Below are 17741 nucleotides of genomic sequence, written 5' to 3' on the forward strand. Positions count from 1 at the left end.
ATAGATTGGTTACTCAGATCATGCTCAGTTCTGAAATAATTATGCATTTGAACTATTGTCCAAATTAACCTCAGTAGTTGAATGTGTAGCTCGCGAACATACAAAAACAGAAAGGGTTCAGAAATTTTATCGGCTGGCTTAAGAAAAATGTCAAAATGTATACAATCAGGTCGTAACTGACAAGGCAAAGACAGTTGGAAAAACAGACTTAAATCTACACAAGGGTAACTAGATTACAGAGGGGGCCAGGAAACAAATTATTACACAATCCAAGCCACATAGCGTCATGAAAAAGGGAGTCACAAGCATGTAACACTAACATCATACAAAATTGCCAATAGCAGCTACAAAGAGAATCTCCTGTATACTTTATACCTGATCTAAAGCTACAAGTTAATTAACAAGCAGGCTGTACAAAACCCATGCATAAAATCTATTCGTACCTTTCTTGCCATTCAGGATGATCTCAATATCACCATTTAGGACACAATCATTCAGGTTGTAGTCCGGAAATTATTTGCCTTTACGACGCTTCTGTGTTCCAGCACAGTCGGAGCAATACCATTTCCCCTTTGGCTTCTCTTTTAAACCAACACATCCAAAATGGAACCATTCGATCCTGCACTGCAAGAACAACATAATGGCCATGGTTAGAACATAGTTATGAATAAAATGGGGTGATGATAATTTAAATAAACAACTTACATCAGGATTATCACATGCAACCATCTCGCCATAGCTGACTTGATTACATAGACAATAAGTGGGTTCATTGGGATCAACTGGTATATCCAAGTCCATGCTTGGTGGATTTGCAGGAGCTGTGGCAGCGGCTGCTGCAGCAGCAGCAAGACGTGTTCTGCAACAACAAAAAGTCAAATTCAATGGTAAAACTTCCCACAAACATAAAAATAAAAATAAAAAATATTAAAAAGAAATCCTCACAAAAAACAAGCAACAAAATACAAGTGGCTTAGGTGATTAGCAAAAATATTATATTTCTTTTTTTACAAGGAAAAAAAAAAAAAAAAAAAAAAAAAAAAAAAAAAAAAAAAAAAAAAAAACTGTTTCTGAACAATGATTCATATAGGGAGCAAGAAAGAAGGATTTGGAAAACCAACTAAGTGCAAGTGCTGATGATCCAGAAAAACTGGTGATCAATTAACTAAAAAGGCAACTAAAGCAAGATAAATTGAACATTTACTAAGTGCAAGTAGTATACTTTTTACGTCCCCCTCTTCCACCTTCACTGCTTCTTCCAGTTTTTGTGCTACCATCACCACTTGCATCGGATGAAGCAGGAGCAGATGCAAGCTCTTTCTCTGAGAAAAGCAAGGTCATTTTTGTAAAAACAAGTGGAATAGTTCCGCAGATGCTGCAGTTACCAGGTCTACTAAGGGAGAAAAAGAAAAGGTAAAAGTCAGAATACCTCGTCGATTCTCCTCCTCAGATGTCTTCAGATATTGGTCAAGCTGTTGAATGTGTGCATCCACCTTTGTTAACAAATTCAACATCGCAAAATAAAGGGAAAAAATTAGCGGGAAAAACAAAAAACTTCCAAATATTATAATGATGGAAAGTTTATAGCATTGATCCTAACATGACTACAGATAACAAAGTGTCTTTTCTATCTTGATTCATGATCTTTTGCGTCAGCTGAAGGCTGGAGCACATGGTGACAGCAATGGGCCCTTTCTCAGACGAATGCATTGTCAACTATTTCTAAAAAGGAGAGAAAATGTGAAGCTTATATGGTACAAGATGTTAGCAGCTTGCCAGCTTTTAATAACTCTTTGAAGATGTAAGATCATGTAAAAGGAGACTGCATGAAAAGAGTATGCCAAAAGAACTAAGGTAATCAGGAAAGACTTGTTCGAGTTGTTCCTTCTAAAGCTTATTCAAGATACAGATTTTGATAGTAAACTGTACCCCTCAGTAGTTGACTCCCCAAGCAGTGAGGTCCCTCATATTTTTTTCCTTAATTTGGATTTTTTTTTTTTATTATTTAATTTGGTGGCATGTGCTTCTTCCTCTTCACCCTCCAGCAAATCCAGTTCGTGCATAGTGCCTCTACTTTCAAGAATATCAAATGCTTGAAACAGTTCTCATTGCACGAAAGGTCCAAAGATGGATAAATGTCGCTGTAGTTACCAAATTTTCATTTTCAAAGTATCAAAATATATTCACTAGTTTCAAATTTTTTATTTTCAAGAAAAGTATCATTATGACACTGAAAGTGCCTGCCGGATCCAGCTGTGATGTGTAGTGTTCCTAAATGAGATCACTAGTGCTAGAAGCTAGCAAATCCCCCCCTTTTTTTGGGGACAGCATGACAATTAAGTTCCCCTAGAATGAAATTTAAGAAATGAGTCAAACATGATATTGATAAACTGCGCAGCTTCAATCATTTGAAGGAAATAGGGAAAGTAGATATAAGCCATACCAAATCATATGCCTGGACAGCCAAAGCAACCTTTTCATCAGCAATCCTGACACTGTGCTTCTGCTCATCAAGTGCTTCATCTTAGAATCTGATGCCGGATGACTCTGGTGTAATAGAACCAGATAGCAATCTCTGCTTAATATCTTCTATTTCTTGCTCGCAGCGCTGTTCATTCTGCCGCAGAATGCCTGTCAAGACAATACCAACGACCATGATGCCCCCACCCAAAAAAATAGAAAGCAGTTCAGGTTGGGAACATTTTCTTAAAGATAAAACAAGAGCAGAGAGAGATAACTTGAGCAATCGCTATAGTAGGGAAAAGAAAGTGATAATTTCAAAGTCTAGAAGCTTGTTTTCTTTAAAGACATGCATAAAAATAAGAGCAGAGACAACTAACTGCAGCAAGTAATGAAGAAAGGAAAAGGAAGTAATAAATCAAAGTCTGAAAGTAAGAATATCAAAACACAATTACTAACAAACCTTGTAAACTTTTGTCAAGATCGCGTAGCAATGCATATTTCCTCTGCAGGATATTTGGAAGCAACTCAAGATCTGCATAAAGTCAACATACAAAACCATAAGAGTGTGGATTAATAATAATAGTAACTCTATCAAAAACAATTTCCCTGCTATGACATGAGTAAAGGAACTTCTACAACCTCTGTCATATAAAAAGTTTGTCAATTTCATGACAAAGTAAACACCTGAAAGTCTCAATCTAAACACAAAAACAAGAATTGTTGAACACAATTTCAGTATAAAAAGTATGTCAAATTCATAAGATACACAAAAAAATGTCTTGCACACGAAAAACTGAGAAATCATAAGTTCACCAAATGATCAAGATAAACTACTTAAACATTCAGCTTACGAAAATCTATAATATCCTACATCCAAGCTCAACAACTAATATGAATAGCCTACACTGTCAACGAGCAACATTGCTAAACAAATACGATTGCTGGACACAAATGCACGGACATAATATGCCAAATCATTGAGTTCTTTGCAATACTTATAGCGTAAATCATACATAATGCTGCTCCACAACACCTTTTGACAATGCTTATGGATTAGACTTTCATTCTTTTTTCGCAAATTTCTATCGACGAAAACTGTTTGGTAATCACTAACCACCACCCTTTACCCCCATCCCCCCAAATTTCCCAGAATTTATCTAATTCCTCTATGTCCTAATATTGGGCTAACACTGAAACTATCATGACTACAATTTCTAACAGTGGTCAGTTCAATGTTCTTTGCAATTACTTGTGAAAATTTACAGGTTAAGCATTAAAAAAAATCAAGCGGAACTTTAAAAAAACCATCATATAATTGAAAATGTCGGCTTTTAGGGTTTTTGTTATGCAAAATTCACCTTTCAATTCTATCAATTTCGAGCAAGAGTGAAGAGAATTAAACATAATTATGAACAATTTACAACAAATCAACCAGAAATCAAAGATATGTTACGAATTAAGGGATTTTCAGGCATTAATTAGATAAATCATAAAAAATTAGGGTTTGATACAGGAGATAAAACTTTTCAAATGAATCATTGTGCAAAGATCTAAAAACTTACTGGCTTGAAATTCGTCGAGAAAAGACGTCATCGGAAAAATTAGGTTTTGTTCCCGCCAGGATTAATAGCTCAGGTACGAGGTTATAGGATCGTATTCTGCAAATTAACGATGGCGGGTTAATTTCAAGGTTCCTTTTTCTTTTGCAACCTCACATATAGGGATAGGGATGTCAGTGGGGCGGGGATGGGTCTTGTTTTGGCGGGTGGTGGGGCGGGGATGGGGATAAAAACCATACCCGCCATGGGTGATGGGGCGGGGGTGGATTTTAAGTTGTACCCGCCCCATTCCCGCCCCCACTTCGTACCCGCCCCATCCCCACCTCATTCCCACATCTATATATCTTTTAAAGTAAAATTACATACTTTTATTCTATTTATAAAATAATTACATGAAATACAATATTAATTATAATACTTTGTACGACACTTATATTATAACACAAAAATGTGTATAGAATGTTTTATTTTATAATCGTATTAATTATGAAAGATTGTGTATTTGAGATACGGATATTAGGTGGATCTTGGGTGAGGATTAGACGGGTCTTTGGTGGGGATTAGGTGGGGATGGATATCCAAGTGGGGGGTGGGGCGGGGATAGTTTTGGAGTTGTACCCGGTGGGGCGGGGATGGGATGAAAATTGGACCCGCCGCGGGGATGGGGATGGGGATTGGGATGAAAATATTAGGTGGGGATGGGGATGGGAAGGCCAACATCCGCCCCGCCCCGCCCCACCCCACCCCACCCCATTGACATCCCTACTCACATATGAATTGGATACTTAGATTAGAGGTGTCAAAAGCACACCCGACCCGATTCGATCCGAAATCGATTTAAATTTAGACTCGCGTGGACATAATAATTTAGTATGACTTAACTTTAAAAATTTATCCGACCCGACCATATTAGGCCCGATCCGATTATCCGAATTGACACCCCTACTTGGATATGACTACTACATCCGTTACATATTATTTGCAACGATTTGACATAAAGTAGAGAGAAAAAAGTCTAATCGTTGCAAATAATATATAATATGTAACGGAGGTAGTATATGAGACTTATGAGTTATGTGAACTTATGAGTTTAGCTTGGTTGATTAGTTATTCAAAGATGTTGTGTTCATTAAAAAAAAAAAAGGTGCCGTGTTGTGTTGTAATTTTTAAAAAGATGGTTTATTATGTGTAACAATTTGTTTGGATTAGGAACCAAATCACTTTTTTCAATATGTTTATGAAAATCTGATTTGATTTTATAATGTGATCAAACTTGATTCTTTGTAGAAATCCCGTGAGATCTTCAGATAAGATGGTACTTGCAACTTTGCAAGTGTTGCAACTTCCCTCTTAGTTTATAAGAGCTGAACATAATATTTTTCTTAGTGGAAAAAATTGCTTTCATAAAAAATCCAACATATTGAGTGTTGAGGGAAAAAAAATAAAAAGAATAAGAAAAGAAAGAGAAAGAAAAACAAAGTTGGAGGCTTCCAATTTGGTCTTTGTGTGTCGGACACGAGTAACTATAGCCCACTACCAGGTATGGTCCATACAAAATACTTTTTAGTGTTTTTGTTTATACATTTATTATTGATAAATATATTGTTGTTGCTAATTTTATATTATTATATATATGGAGAAATGTGAATATTAAATACGAGTTTGTCGTCATCAAGATAGAGTCTCACTTTACAAGTCTAAGGAGGTCACCCGACATGTTATTAACCCGATCCAAACCCGATAAGAAGTATGACTCGATGTGACCCGACTCAAGCATGACCCAACCCAAACCCAACCCGCATAGGTTATGGAATTAATCTGAATTGACCCAACCCGAGTTGACTCGATCCACTCTTACCCGACATAATTAAGTTGGCCCAATGTACTCACTACTTAAGCCATTAAATGTCCCAATCTGTGGAACTTGGCTTTGATAATTGATAATATGTTAACTGTGGGCCTTAGTTGCAACCATCACAGAAAGAGAGAGTTCACTTTACAAGGCCAAGGAGGTTTCATCGCAAAACCATGTAACAATTAGCCTAAAAAAATGTAAAATGTATAGTTGTTTAACTCCATTTTTTTCTTCAATATAAAACACTTATATGTAATTGTCAGGGAAATTTATTTCAAAAAGTAATGTAAGTAATTACTTTAGTGATTGGTGAGTATGTAGTGACTATTGAGTAAGGACATTGAATAATGAGCTTTGTCAATATCTCCTCTTGCATGTGTATGACTCATTATAACAGCACAAAAATGTCGATATAAACTATGGTATTTTGGCTTAACAAGGCTAAAAAAAAAATTGTAGGGTTACCAAAAAAAAAATGGGGTTACAAGAATTTCTTCACATGAATGAAGGAGATGGAGAGCTTAGCTATTCTCAGAATTCTTTTGTCCAGGTAATATTAAAACCATATGGTATAATTTTAGTTCTAAGTTTCATTTATTGAAATTATGAACATGAATTTTAACCCTCTAATTTTTTTCAATCTAAATTTAATTTTATTGATTTGTTAATAACAGAAGGCAGCGAGTTTAATGGGCCAACCTATGCTAGAGAGAGCAATTCAATCTGTAATTATAGAAGTACAAAGCCCAAGTAAGGTTATTAAAGTAGCTGATTTGGGCTGTGGAGTTGGCCCAGTACCATTAGCTGTTGTAAAATTGGTGATAGAAAATGTGCAAAAGAAATGCGAGGAATTGAAGTGGAAAGACAATGATATACCTGAAATTATTGTGTTTTTAAATGATCTTCCTTCAAATGATTTTAGCTTTCTGTTTAAAGAATTGTTGAATACGGATTTACTAAAGAAAAAAGATGGTGTGCCCTTGTGCTATTTAATGACTACTCCTGGATCCTACTACGGTAGACTTTTTCCTAAGAACGTCTTGCATTTCGTTCATGCAAATTACACCCTTCACTGGTTGTCCCAGGTATTTTATCTTATTCGGACTTATTTATTTTCGTGATGACTCTTTGATTATCGAGTTATTTACCCTTGACCTATGTATGTACTACTTTCGTTAACTTTTATTTGCAACTTTTGGGTATTATTTGTGAGATATAAAATATTCCAAAATTGCAAATAAAAGTTAACGGAGGTAGTACTATATTACTAATATGATTGATGTGTGAAGGCACCATCTGAGCTCTATAGTGAAGAAGGCATACCAATAAATAAGGGGAACGTCTACATAACCGAGTCAAGTCCTAAGATTGTTGCAAAAGCTTACATGTCTCAGTTTCAACAAGACTTTACTAAGTTCCTCATTTGTCGATCTGAGGAAGTTTATTCTAATGGTCGTATGCTTTTGACACTCCGAGGTAGGCCAACTTCCTCCGATGCAGTGACATGGCAACCGTGGGAACTCGAAATAATGGCTCAAGCCATCACTAAGCTTGTTTCACAGGTAATTTTTGCCTAATTACATCATATATATGTATATAGAATTAAAATGTAGTTTTTAAAGATGCGATTTTACTAGCTTAGTTGGTAAAGTATATGTGAGTAACCTAAGTCTAACTCTAGCGATCAAAGTTTGTTTACTAATTACAAGTCAATTTTTTGATACAAAGTATGAAAATAATTATTGAAACATATATTTTAATAGGGTTTGATCAAGGAAGAAAAGCTAGACACATTCGATTTCCCATATTTTGGGCCTAATGAAGATGACATTGAAAGCATAGTGCATAAAGAAGGGTCATTTGTTATTGAGAATGTGAATACAATGGCGCAGCATGTTGCACATGAAATAGAAGACAATTCGGAAAGAGCAAAAGTCGTAAGCAAATTCGTGAGATCCTTTACTGAATCCTTGATTTCGCGTCATTTTGGAGAAGATGTGTTGGAGCCATTGTATGAGAAATTTACACAATTTACTTGTGAGCATCTAGCTAAAGGAAAGCCTATTGAGCACCACAGCGTTATCATATTGCTTAAGAAAATTTAGAACATTAAACTTGTTTCATGTGTAACAAGCAATAAAAAGACAAGCCAAGCACAAGCAAAATTATGTACTCTTATGTACAACTTTGTGGAGGAACTCCATACTCTCATATGGAACTTTAGATTCAATAATTAAGGGATTGTTCGATGTTATTGTATGTCAATTAATTTATGTTTATCGTTTTACTTTGTAATAAATAAAAATGTTACTTCTATGTGGTAATATTTTATGCTTTGAAAGCTTATGGTTCCAAAAACAAAACAAAAAAAATTATGTTTTTCCAAGAACTTATTTCCAGTAGGCTTTTCAAAAGTACTAGATGAAAGATGAGAGATATTCATTGAAAACCAGCTTATGTCTCGATTTTAAAATGCAGCTTATGTATATATTAAGGTATATTTTAAGTATTTGGTAAACAAGGACTATATTTAAGAAGCTAAAAAGAAAATATCGAGAATAAATTAACATTAATTACACCGATTTATAGTGATTTTGTCATAAATTTTCAACATAAATTCTATTTTAGAAAATTTATTTAATGCTTACATAAAACTCTAAGGAAAAATTGTCCGCAATAATCCGACCTTTTAGCCATCCGCTGAAAATAATCTCACCTATGGATTATTTTTAAATAATCCCACTTTTATACCCACTCCGCTATAAATGGTCCCAACCGGTCATGTAACCTGTTATAACAAGTTACTTGACACGTGTCGCCATGTTATTTGTCAAAAAAACAAAATTAAAATAAATTAAATTTTAAAAAAAGTTAAATGTTTTTTAAGAAAAACTAAAAAAAAAAATAAATAAAATTAAAAACCACCACCACCAGCCCAAGCCTTCCCTGCCACCCCTGACACCTCATCCCGTAGCACCGGTCACCCAGACCCCCGACCCTGGCGTCGGCAGTGCCTTGAACCCCCTCCCCTAAACACCCCGCCTCCCTCCATCACATAACCATCGTCTCCTTCCCTCACGACAGCAGTCACAGCACCAATCTCCGTCGCGAAATCACCAGCCCCCAACTCCAGCGTCAGCGCCGTCGGCCACCAACGACTCGATCTGTCCACCCTCTCCCTCCCCCTAAACCGCCGACTCGTGGTCCCCTTACCCTGAAACCACCAACCACCCTCGAAAACCTGTTCCCCCGTCCTGATCCCAATCCCTCTCCCCATCCCCGTCCAAATTCCGGTCGTTCCTCCCTTTGTCCATCCCGATTCCAGCCTCTCTCCCCTAGTCTCCTTCACGCGATTCCGGCCTCTCTCTCTCTCCTACCTCCGTCGCGATTCCGGCCTCTTTCTCCTTCCTCCGTCGCGGTGGTTTCATATGTGGGTGCGGTTCTAGGGTTTAGGTTTGGTGGTGGTGGGTATGGTGGTGGCTGAATTGGTGTTGCTTAGGGGGTGGTGGTGATTTTTTACTTTTTTTTATTTATTTTTTAGACTAATCAATAAGTGACATGTGTAAATTCTACTTAAAAAAAAAATTACCTGCTTAACCGGTTCCAAGTAAAATGGGATCATTTATAGCGGGGTAGGTATAAAGGTGGGATTATTTAAAAATAATCCATAGGTGGGATTATTTTTAGCGGACGGCCAAAAGGTCGGATTATTACGGGCAATTTTTCCAAACTCTAATGGCTACACATATCATCTAATGGCTACACATATCATTACGCATATTTTAATAGTAATAAAAATTGAAAAATAGTATGCAAAAGTCTAAAAATTAGAAATCTAAAATTGGGCCTAAGCAAAGCCCAATATGCATTGGGCCTAAGCAAAGCCCAATATGCATTGGGCTTCCATATTCAAAGGCCGTCAAAATGCAAAGTTTCTGGAATTTACTAGAAAATCCTACACTTATCTCCATCACTCTGTATTCTTCTTTCACCTCTGTTTTTTTCCCGCCATCATTAAGAAACCGCAATTTTCTAAAAACGAATAACTCAGAATGTTCTAGATACTACCATTATCACCCCTCACTTTCTATAAATTCCCATTCTCATGTTCCCATCATCATCATCAAAACAAACTTCTTAATTCTCCTTGCAAATCAAGACTATCAATCTCACATTAAATCAAACACTCATACAAAACCAAAATCAATCAAAAATGTCGCTGGTTCCAAGCTTTTTCGGAAACCGACGAAGCAATATCTTCGCCCCATTCTCTCTGGATTTCTTCGACCCTTTCCATGATTTTCCCTTCAACAACAATTCCTCTCGATCACTCACCTCCACCGGTGGCGACACCGACACCGCTGCGTTTGTGAACACCCGAATTGACTGGAAAGAGACTCCGGAGGCCCATGTATTCAAGGCGGATTTACCCGGGTTGAAGAAGGAGGAGGTCAAGGTTGAGGTGGAAGACGGGAAGGTGCTCCAGATCAGCGGAGAGAGAAACAGAGAGCAGGAGGAGAAGAATGACAAGTGGCACCGCGTCGAGCGGAGTTCTGGAAAGTTCTTAAGGAGATTCAGGCTGCCGGAGAATGCCAAGATGGAGGAGATCAAGGCGAATATGGAGAATGGTGTTCTTACTGTTACTATTCCTAAAGCTGAGGAGAAGAAGCCTCAAGTTAAGTCTATTGACATTTCTGCTGCTTAAAGTGTGTGATTTTCAAGTATTAATGTTAATTATAAAATATAGTCCTTGATCTTTGAATTTGTAAGTGGGTATCTGTGTAAGAAATTACAAGTAATTGAACATTGAAGTAATCAATATTAATGAAAAATTCTTGTTAAATCTTTTTGTATAGTTGTGTCAATTGTGTGTACAATTGTGCATAACCGAAATTCTGTGCTAAGGGTAATTGCTTAAAAGCTTAGAATGCACATGATTGTTGAGGCCTTTCAAATAGAGGTTAGTGAGGTATGAGTAAATATATAACGAGAAAGATGCACGGTCTAATGAGGCTACTACGAAATATTTACTCATGGGTGGGGCAAGCTCTTCTATTCTGGTTCACGGGTTCTCTTGGCTATATGGTTCATCTGGTGGAGAGATCGAGCTTCAAGAAATAGTAAATGGCCTTATCAATACACAAATGTATAACTCTTCGGGAATTTCAATTGCACTTACATTCATCACTGTAGGAATTGGGTTCAAGCTTTCCCCGACCCCTTTTCATCAATGGACTCCTGACATATACAAAGGAGTGCGGTTCGTTTGAGAAATTCCTACCTCTCTATCTATCTCTGAGATGTTTGGATTTTTAAAAGGGTATGCATATTATGAATTTAGGGAAGTATAATTGGGTGATTAGTAGTACCATTGAATAATTAAATAATACCATTGAAAAATGAGTGATACTGTAATATTTATGTAAATAGTGGTATCATATTCATTTAGTGGTACTAACTATATGTAGAAATAATATCACTACATAGTCAATAATATCTTTAGCTTAGAACTGATAATGGTGATGGTGGTTCTAGCTAATAGAACCGTTAATGGTATTAGCAGTTTTATAATAAAAAAAACCGCTAATAGTATTAGCTAATACCATTAAGGGTTCTATATGAAGAACTTCTAATACCATTAGCGGTTCTATTTAAGTTAAAATCGTAAACAATGTTAGCGGTTTGATACTAGCTAGGTTTAAAAAAAATCAAATTTAATAATCGAGCCGACGTGGATAGTACGGTGGGAAATATTTTTTGAACCAACATATATATGGAATTAGTTTAAAATATAGCATTATATGTTTATGTAATAAGTACTAATTAATTGAACTTTATTTTATTATGGTGGAAATGAAACACTTCATTTTCTTACTTGAATATAAATATTTAGGGAGGTGACATGTGTTATATGGGGTATTGAGTGACTTGTGATGCCATGTATCATATTAAAAAATTGTGGTTTGTGTTTTTAAATACTAAGTATAGATATAGATATAGATTAAGGTGAAAACAACATGCCTTAAAGTCAAATTTTGAGTCAAGTAATTTCTTCATTGGTTGTCATCATATTCTGACGTCACATATCCGTTGCGCTTATTTTTGACATACTCCCAATAACAGTGTGAAAAATACAGCAATTGGAACCCTCCAATTAACTCGGCCCTACTAGCACTGAATGCGTTATTCGTCGTACTGTCGGCATCTTGATATAGGCAGGAGCCTGGAAGATAAATTGAAATGATACTGTACACAAATTCAAGCTAAAATGATGAATGTAAGAGTAAAACTAGCCACATATATTGCCATTAGCAAATTTGCACATGAAAATCTCCTTTGGTGCTGAAACTAGGTTGCTATACTAAAAATTAAAAGTATACTGCTTCCAAAATTGAGCAGGTTTAACTTAGGATGTATTTTATTCCTTTAATAATTATTTTATCAAAATAATTTAATCTAATTTATTTTACTACGTATAAGAAATTATAAATGTACCTATAACTTATCAAAATCTTACACTTTGTTTGGATAGGAAGAAATGGAAGGAAAAGAAGAGAAGAGAAATGGAGGGAGACAAAATCTCTTGTTTGGGCAAAAGATTGGGGGAAGGAAGGGGAAGAAGAGGGAGGGATCCATTTTCCCTCTTTCTTTAATAACCATAATCTCTCCAAAATTGAAGAGATTTGGAGGGAAAATGGAGCTCACCTCCCTCTCCCTTTCTTTTCCCTTCCCTTCCTTCATTTTCCCTCCCCTTCTTTTCCTTCCTTTTTTGCTATCCAAACAAAGCGTTAAGCTTGACACTGTTGACCACGTCTTCCAGGTGAGAGACTTGGGTTCGATCTGCAAAGTACTACCTCCGGTCCAAATTACTCGCAACTTTGGGGTATTATTTGTGAGATATAAAATATTCCAAAGTTGCGAGTAATTTGGACCGGAGGTAGTACAAACAATGAAACAAGGTTATTCAATGTTAAAACCAATACTGTCAATTACTTAAATAACCCTACTTGCCCACTTTAAAGTACATTAAATGGCATTATGCCCTCCTTTAGAAAATACATACATAACCCTTGGTTAGAAACTTGTATTTTCTCTCTTGAAAACGAAGTTGTGTTTTTTTTTTTTTTTGAAACCAACAAAGTGTTTTGCAATGGAAATAAAAGAAATTCTTTGCATGAAGGAAGGTGACGGTGAATTCAGCTATGCTCGCAACTCTACAGTCCAAGTATCATCTTTTTTTTTTTTTTTTTTTTTTTAATGCAAAGTAATAATGTAAAGTAATTTCAAGTTATTATCTTGTGTGAAATTTCAAGTAGTTTCATTGGTCCAAGGTTGCTCTTTCAAGTCTATGGTGTTGAAAAGAACCTTGGGTAATAAAAACAAGCAAGTTGTTTTTTATGCACGCAAATTATTTTTAAATTGTGTCATCTAATTCAATAAATATATAGATGAAAATAAAAAAGATGTCACTATAATAATATCTTAGTTGTAAGTATATCATGCATTACTAATGTTCAATGCATAATATAACATTAGATTTTAATTCTTGGAGTATAAAATTATGAATAAAGAATATTATCTTGTTGAGAGGCATACTACGGAGTATTTTGTAAATTATTTTAGAAGCTTGAGTAGTAATAATTATCGTCTATACATATATAGTTCCTAAAATCGTGCTCCCAACTTTCTATTTTTGGCTTACTTTTAGTAGTAGTAGAAACTTTTTTTTTCTTCTATTATTTTGTGTGCTCATGTTGTGAGGTTAGAGAACATTCGTGCTTGTTTGGTAGCCAGAATAGGAATAAAACAATGGTGATAATTAATTACGCCAATATTCATGAATTATTTGTTGTTGATTTATAGTCGAAACAAGCAAGATTATATTCTTCTAGTGTAGCTTAATTAATCTACAAATTAAATGGTTTGTCTATGTATTCATTTTACAGGGACAAGTATTGGCTCACGTAAAGCCAATGATTGAACATGCCATTAGATCTTTGATATCAAATGATACTTCTTGCAAGGTCTTAAATGTGGCTGATTTTGGGTGTGGAGTGGGTCCTACACCAATAGCCCTAATATCAGTGGTGATAGAAAGTGTAAGCAACATAAGTAGAGAGTTTAAGTTGGAAGGTGATAGAATACCAGAGATACAAATGTATATGAATGACCTTCCATCAAATGATTTCAATTTGCTCTTCAAAAGCTTGAGAGAATTGCAATTAGCCAATTATGATGGTATGCCCTTGTGCTTTGTCATGGGTGCTCCTGGCTCCTTCTTCAATCGGATCTTCCCTCGAAATGGCTTGCATTTGGTTCACTCCAATTATGCCGTCCACTGGATCTCTCAAGTTCGTTTTCATATATAACACTTTTAAGTTCAAATTCTCATCTAGGGATGGCAATCTAGTCCGGATCCGACCCTACTCCGCCCCGATCCGAGGTAAAATATCCGCTTCGAGTCCGAGAAAAAAGTAATCCGAGTTCGAAATAGTCGGAGGAGGGTCGGAGTCGGATCCTACAAAAAATCCGAGAAAAAAATCCGACTCCGACAAATGTCCGACTTTAACGGATTATCCGACTCCGAATCCAATAGATAGTGGATTTTTGTGTGGGTCATGGTGGCATTGGGTGTGGGTTGTAAAGGCCCAAATAGCCCAACATCTCAAAGTATATTGAATAATGAAAAAAAAAAACTCGGAGTCGGGTCGGATCGGAGTCGGAGTCGGAGGTCGGATATTGAAGTCGGAGTCGGAGTCGGATGTCGGAGTCGGAGTCGGATGTCGGATTTAACCTCCGACTTCCTGTCGGGTCGGAGTCGGATTTAGCATAATCCGCTCCAAGTCCGACCCGTTGCCATCCCTATTCTCATCACTACCCAAACGTTTTCGACTATGGCCCCGTTTGGTTTAATGTAAAACATTTTCAATGGAAAACTAGTTTTCATGGAAAACATATTTTCAAGGAAAACACACAATTGCAAATTAGTTTTCCTTTGTTTGGTTGCATACAAGAAAAGTCCAAGAAAAATAAAAAATAAGAGTGGAAATGTAAGGATGAATGAGAGGGAAGTAAAAAAAAGAGGTAAGGAGGAGAGAGGAAAATGTGGCTTCCCTTGTTTTTGGAAGGAAAATGTTTTCCATCATTAAAGGATGGAATTTTCCACCCTTGAAAATTGTTTTTCACTCCTTAACAAACCAAACAAAGGAAAATGGGAAAAAATTGAATTAATTTTCCATGAAAACATTTTACATCAAACCAAACAGGGCCTATGAGTCTATTCTTCTGGCCATATAGATAATATAGGTTATTATGTTTAGAGATCTATCACTCGTCACTGTTTTGTCAAACATTACAATGAAGTATTAGAAATTTGTAAATGCATATAAAGTTATACTGTCTTAGGCAGTGTTAGTTAAACAAAAAATTAAGGCAAATTGAGTTAATTAAACTTTAAATGTAATTATGGTTAGACAACCAACTAACTAAAGTGAGTTTTAGAGGATTAGCTAAGATTGGCACAAGAAATTGTGAATTCAACTTTATAACATATTAGAGCAAAAACTTGTATATTCAATTCAACATTAAATAAAATTGAGTCTACTTAGCTATATTATTGTTTGGTTTGTTACTTTGATAAAGAACATGTTAAAAGTACAACAAAATTTTATGTACAGAGTATTCTTTTTTTCAATATGCTATTAAGAGTAAGGACATTTCAAAGAGCAAGTTTTAACCAAAAACAGAACTCAATGAACCTAGATGGTCACTTTGTAAATTGTTATAGTGGTAAATGATTCAATCTGTTTACACTATATTAAAATGATGATTTGTATTTATAAATTTAATTGGGTCAAGTTATCTTTGGTGCATTGTGTTGATTCATGTGAAGGTACCATCAAGTAGGGGTGAGCAAAAATTCCGGGTACCCGGAATTGGAATTGGAACCGGTTAGGAACTGGCGGGTCCGGAACTGAAATTGGACCCGGTGGTTCCAATTCCGGGTAGTAAATTAAGGACCCGGTTATAACCAATTCCAATTCCAATTCTCAACTTTTTGGAACCGGAACCGGTTGGGTACCCGGTTACCCAATATATTATAAACTAAATAAATTTTAAATAATTAAAATATGTTGAATGCATATAATTTGTAAAATAAAAAAGTATTGTTAATACCTAACATAAATACAAATAACTTAATGCATACATAAATATAAGTATTAAACGCTAAAAATGAACCTAATTAAAATAAGAATTGTAATTTGTATTATATTTTAACGATTACATACATAAGTGGGTACCCGGAACCGGAACCGGTACCCGGTGGTTCCAATTTCAATTCCTAAACTTTAGGACCCGGTTAAACCAATTCCAATTCCGGTTCCGAATTTTAGGACCCGGTTCCAACCAATTCCAAGTCCGGGTCCTAAAATTTTGACCGGGTACCCGGTTTGCTCACCCCTACCATCAAGTATTTACGATGAGGTAGGGAGCTCGATGAACAAAGGCAATATCATCGTGTCCGAGGCTAGTCCCCCAAGTGTAGTAAAAGCTTTTCGTGCACAATTTCAACAAGATCTTAGCTTGTTTCTCAAGTGTCGATCCAATGAAGTTGTAACCAATGGACACATGATACTAGCAGTTCTTGGAACCTCATCTATGGAACCTCGTCTACATTGGTCGACCAAAGCCCTCTCTCAAGCCATAACTAATCTAGTTTCCAAGGTAACATAACTACAAGTCATAGTAAAAACTTCAATTTGCAGTGACAATATTTTAGTACTTTTGTCAAAATTAGGGCTGAGTAAACTTATTAGAGCTGAGTGAGTTGAGCTGAACTAAACTAAACTGAACTAAACTTATTAGAGCTGAACTGAATTGAAAATAATCGTATGAAAACAGGCCTTTAGTGATCTCACTACCTCTTATGTGATATATTTGCACATTTGTGTAGTGCAATTGTTTTTCTTTTATCAATTACAAACGTAACCAGACAATGGCGGATCTTGGCCAAAAATATTAGAGGGGCCGGAATTTAAAAAGTTTACCTCTTGCTCAAAACTAATCTTTGTACCCCAATATTTTATAAGTAAATATATGTTATTTAACTACATTAATTAATTAATTACAATAATTTATGGGGGCCTGGCCCCTAATGGCCTCGGTGGAAGGTCCCTCTGTAACCAGAAATCACCAAAAATCACTTCATACATTAAATTAGAAATTGACATTACATGCTCGAGCTAATTTATTTCATTGTGTCTGCTAGGGATTAATCACGAAAGAGAAATCACACTCGTTTGCAATGCCATTACATTTTCCCTCAAAAGAAGAAGTCCAGAAAATTGTAATCGAAGAAGGATCATTTACAATTGATAAAGAAGAGACAATTGTTGAGGACGCTGCAAGCGAAGTTAAGGATATAGAATTAAGGGCTGAAGCCATAGCCAAAGCTATAAGGGCTGCCTATGAAGTCTTGGTTTCACATCACTTTGGAGAACAAATATGGTTTGATTTGTACCCTGAGCTTAAACAAGCTAGTTTGCTTCACTTGAAAAATGAACCAGTTGAAATGTTCAACTTCATTTTCATGCTTAAAAAAATTGTTTGATTGCAAATCGATTAGTTTTTATTATTTCTAACAACTTCTTGTTTCGCGGTATAATTATAAATAAATGTAATTCATAACTATCTATTTTGAGCGTTTTAATAAAAAAATAAAAAACTATCTATTTTGTAACATAGACCTATAATTTTAATTTCGAAATGACCTAATATTCTTTGGTTAGTCTATGATAGTAAACTCAAGATTGTTGATTGGTGGAACTATTATACCAAACAATAAAAGGTTTGACAAGATTATC

The 17741-nt window shown here is 35.7% G+C and overlaps 3 protein-coding genes and 2 pseudogenes across 5 annotated transcripts; 4 read left to right on the top strand and 1 right to left on the bottom strand.

The window, feature by feature from the left end:
- Positions 1-215: 215 nt before the first annotated feature.
- Positions 216-4162, bottom strand: LOC145556675 (PHD finger protein ING1-like; annotated as a pseudogene). The gene is made up of 7 exons (XR_014091915.1): positions 4026-4162; positions 2924-2995; positions 2444-2631; positions 1430-1493; positions 1223-1322; positions 706-859; positions 216-624 (listed from the first exon to the last, which is right to left on the bottom strand). The product of XR_014091915.1 is annotated as a PHD finger protein ING1-like (transcript).
- Positions 4163-6293: 2131 nt separating this feature from the next.
- LOC145556676 (putative caffeine synthase 4) lies at positions 6294-8025 on the top strand. The gene is made up of 4 exons (XM_081618331.1): positions 6294-6427; positions 6552-6962; positions 7167-7439; positions 7641-8025. The coding sequence occupies exons 1-4, from the start codon at positions 6353-6355 to the stop codon at positions 7980-7982; spliced, it is 1101 nt and encodes a 366-aa protein (XP_081474457.1). The 5' UTR covers positions 6294-6352; the 3' UTR covers positions 7983-8025.
- A 1944-nt stretch (positions 8026-9969) lies between these two features.
- Positions 9970-10632, top strand: LOC145556677 (17.8 kDa class I heat shock protein-like). The gene has a single exon (XM_081618332.1). It carries the CDS (start codon positions 10091-10093, stop codon positions 10580-10582), a length of 492 nt encoding a protein of 163 aa, XP_081474458.1. The 5' UTR covers positions 9970-10090; the 3' UTR covers positions 10583-10632.
- A 278-nt stretch (positions 10633-10910) lies between these two features.
- LOC145555510 (putative 7-methylxanthine methyltransferase 3) lies at positions 10911-14246 on the top strand. Its single transcript, XM_081617244.1, has 2 exons — positions 10911-11066; positions 13824-14246. Exons 1-2 carry the CDS (start codon positions 10911-10913, stop codon positions 14244-14246), a joined length of 579 nt encoding a protein of 192 aa, XP_081473370.1.
- A 2103-nt stretch (positions 14247-16349) lies between these two features.
- LOC145555511 (7-methylxanthine methyltransferase PCS1 pseudogene) lies at positions 16350-17488 on the top strand (annotated as a pseudogene). Its single transcript, XR_014091503.1, has 2 exons — positions 16350-16602; positions 17147-17488. The product of XR_014091503.1 is annotated as a 7-methylxanthine methyltransferase PCS1 pseudogene (transcript).
- Positions 17489-17741: the final 253 nt, after the last annotated feature.

The sequence above is a fragment of the Chenopodium album genome, chromosome 8, assembly GCF_948465745.1.
Source record: "Chenopodium album chromosome 8, dcCheAlbu1.1, whole genome shotgun sequence".
Classification (NCBI taxonomy): domain Eukaryota; kingdom Viridiplantae; phylum Streptophyta; class Magnoliopsida; order Caryophyllales; family Amaranthaceae; genus Chenopodium; species Chenopodium album.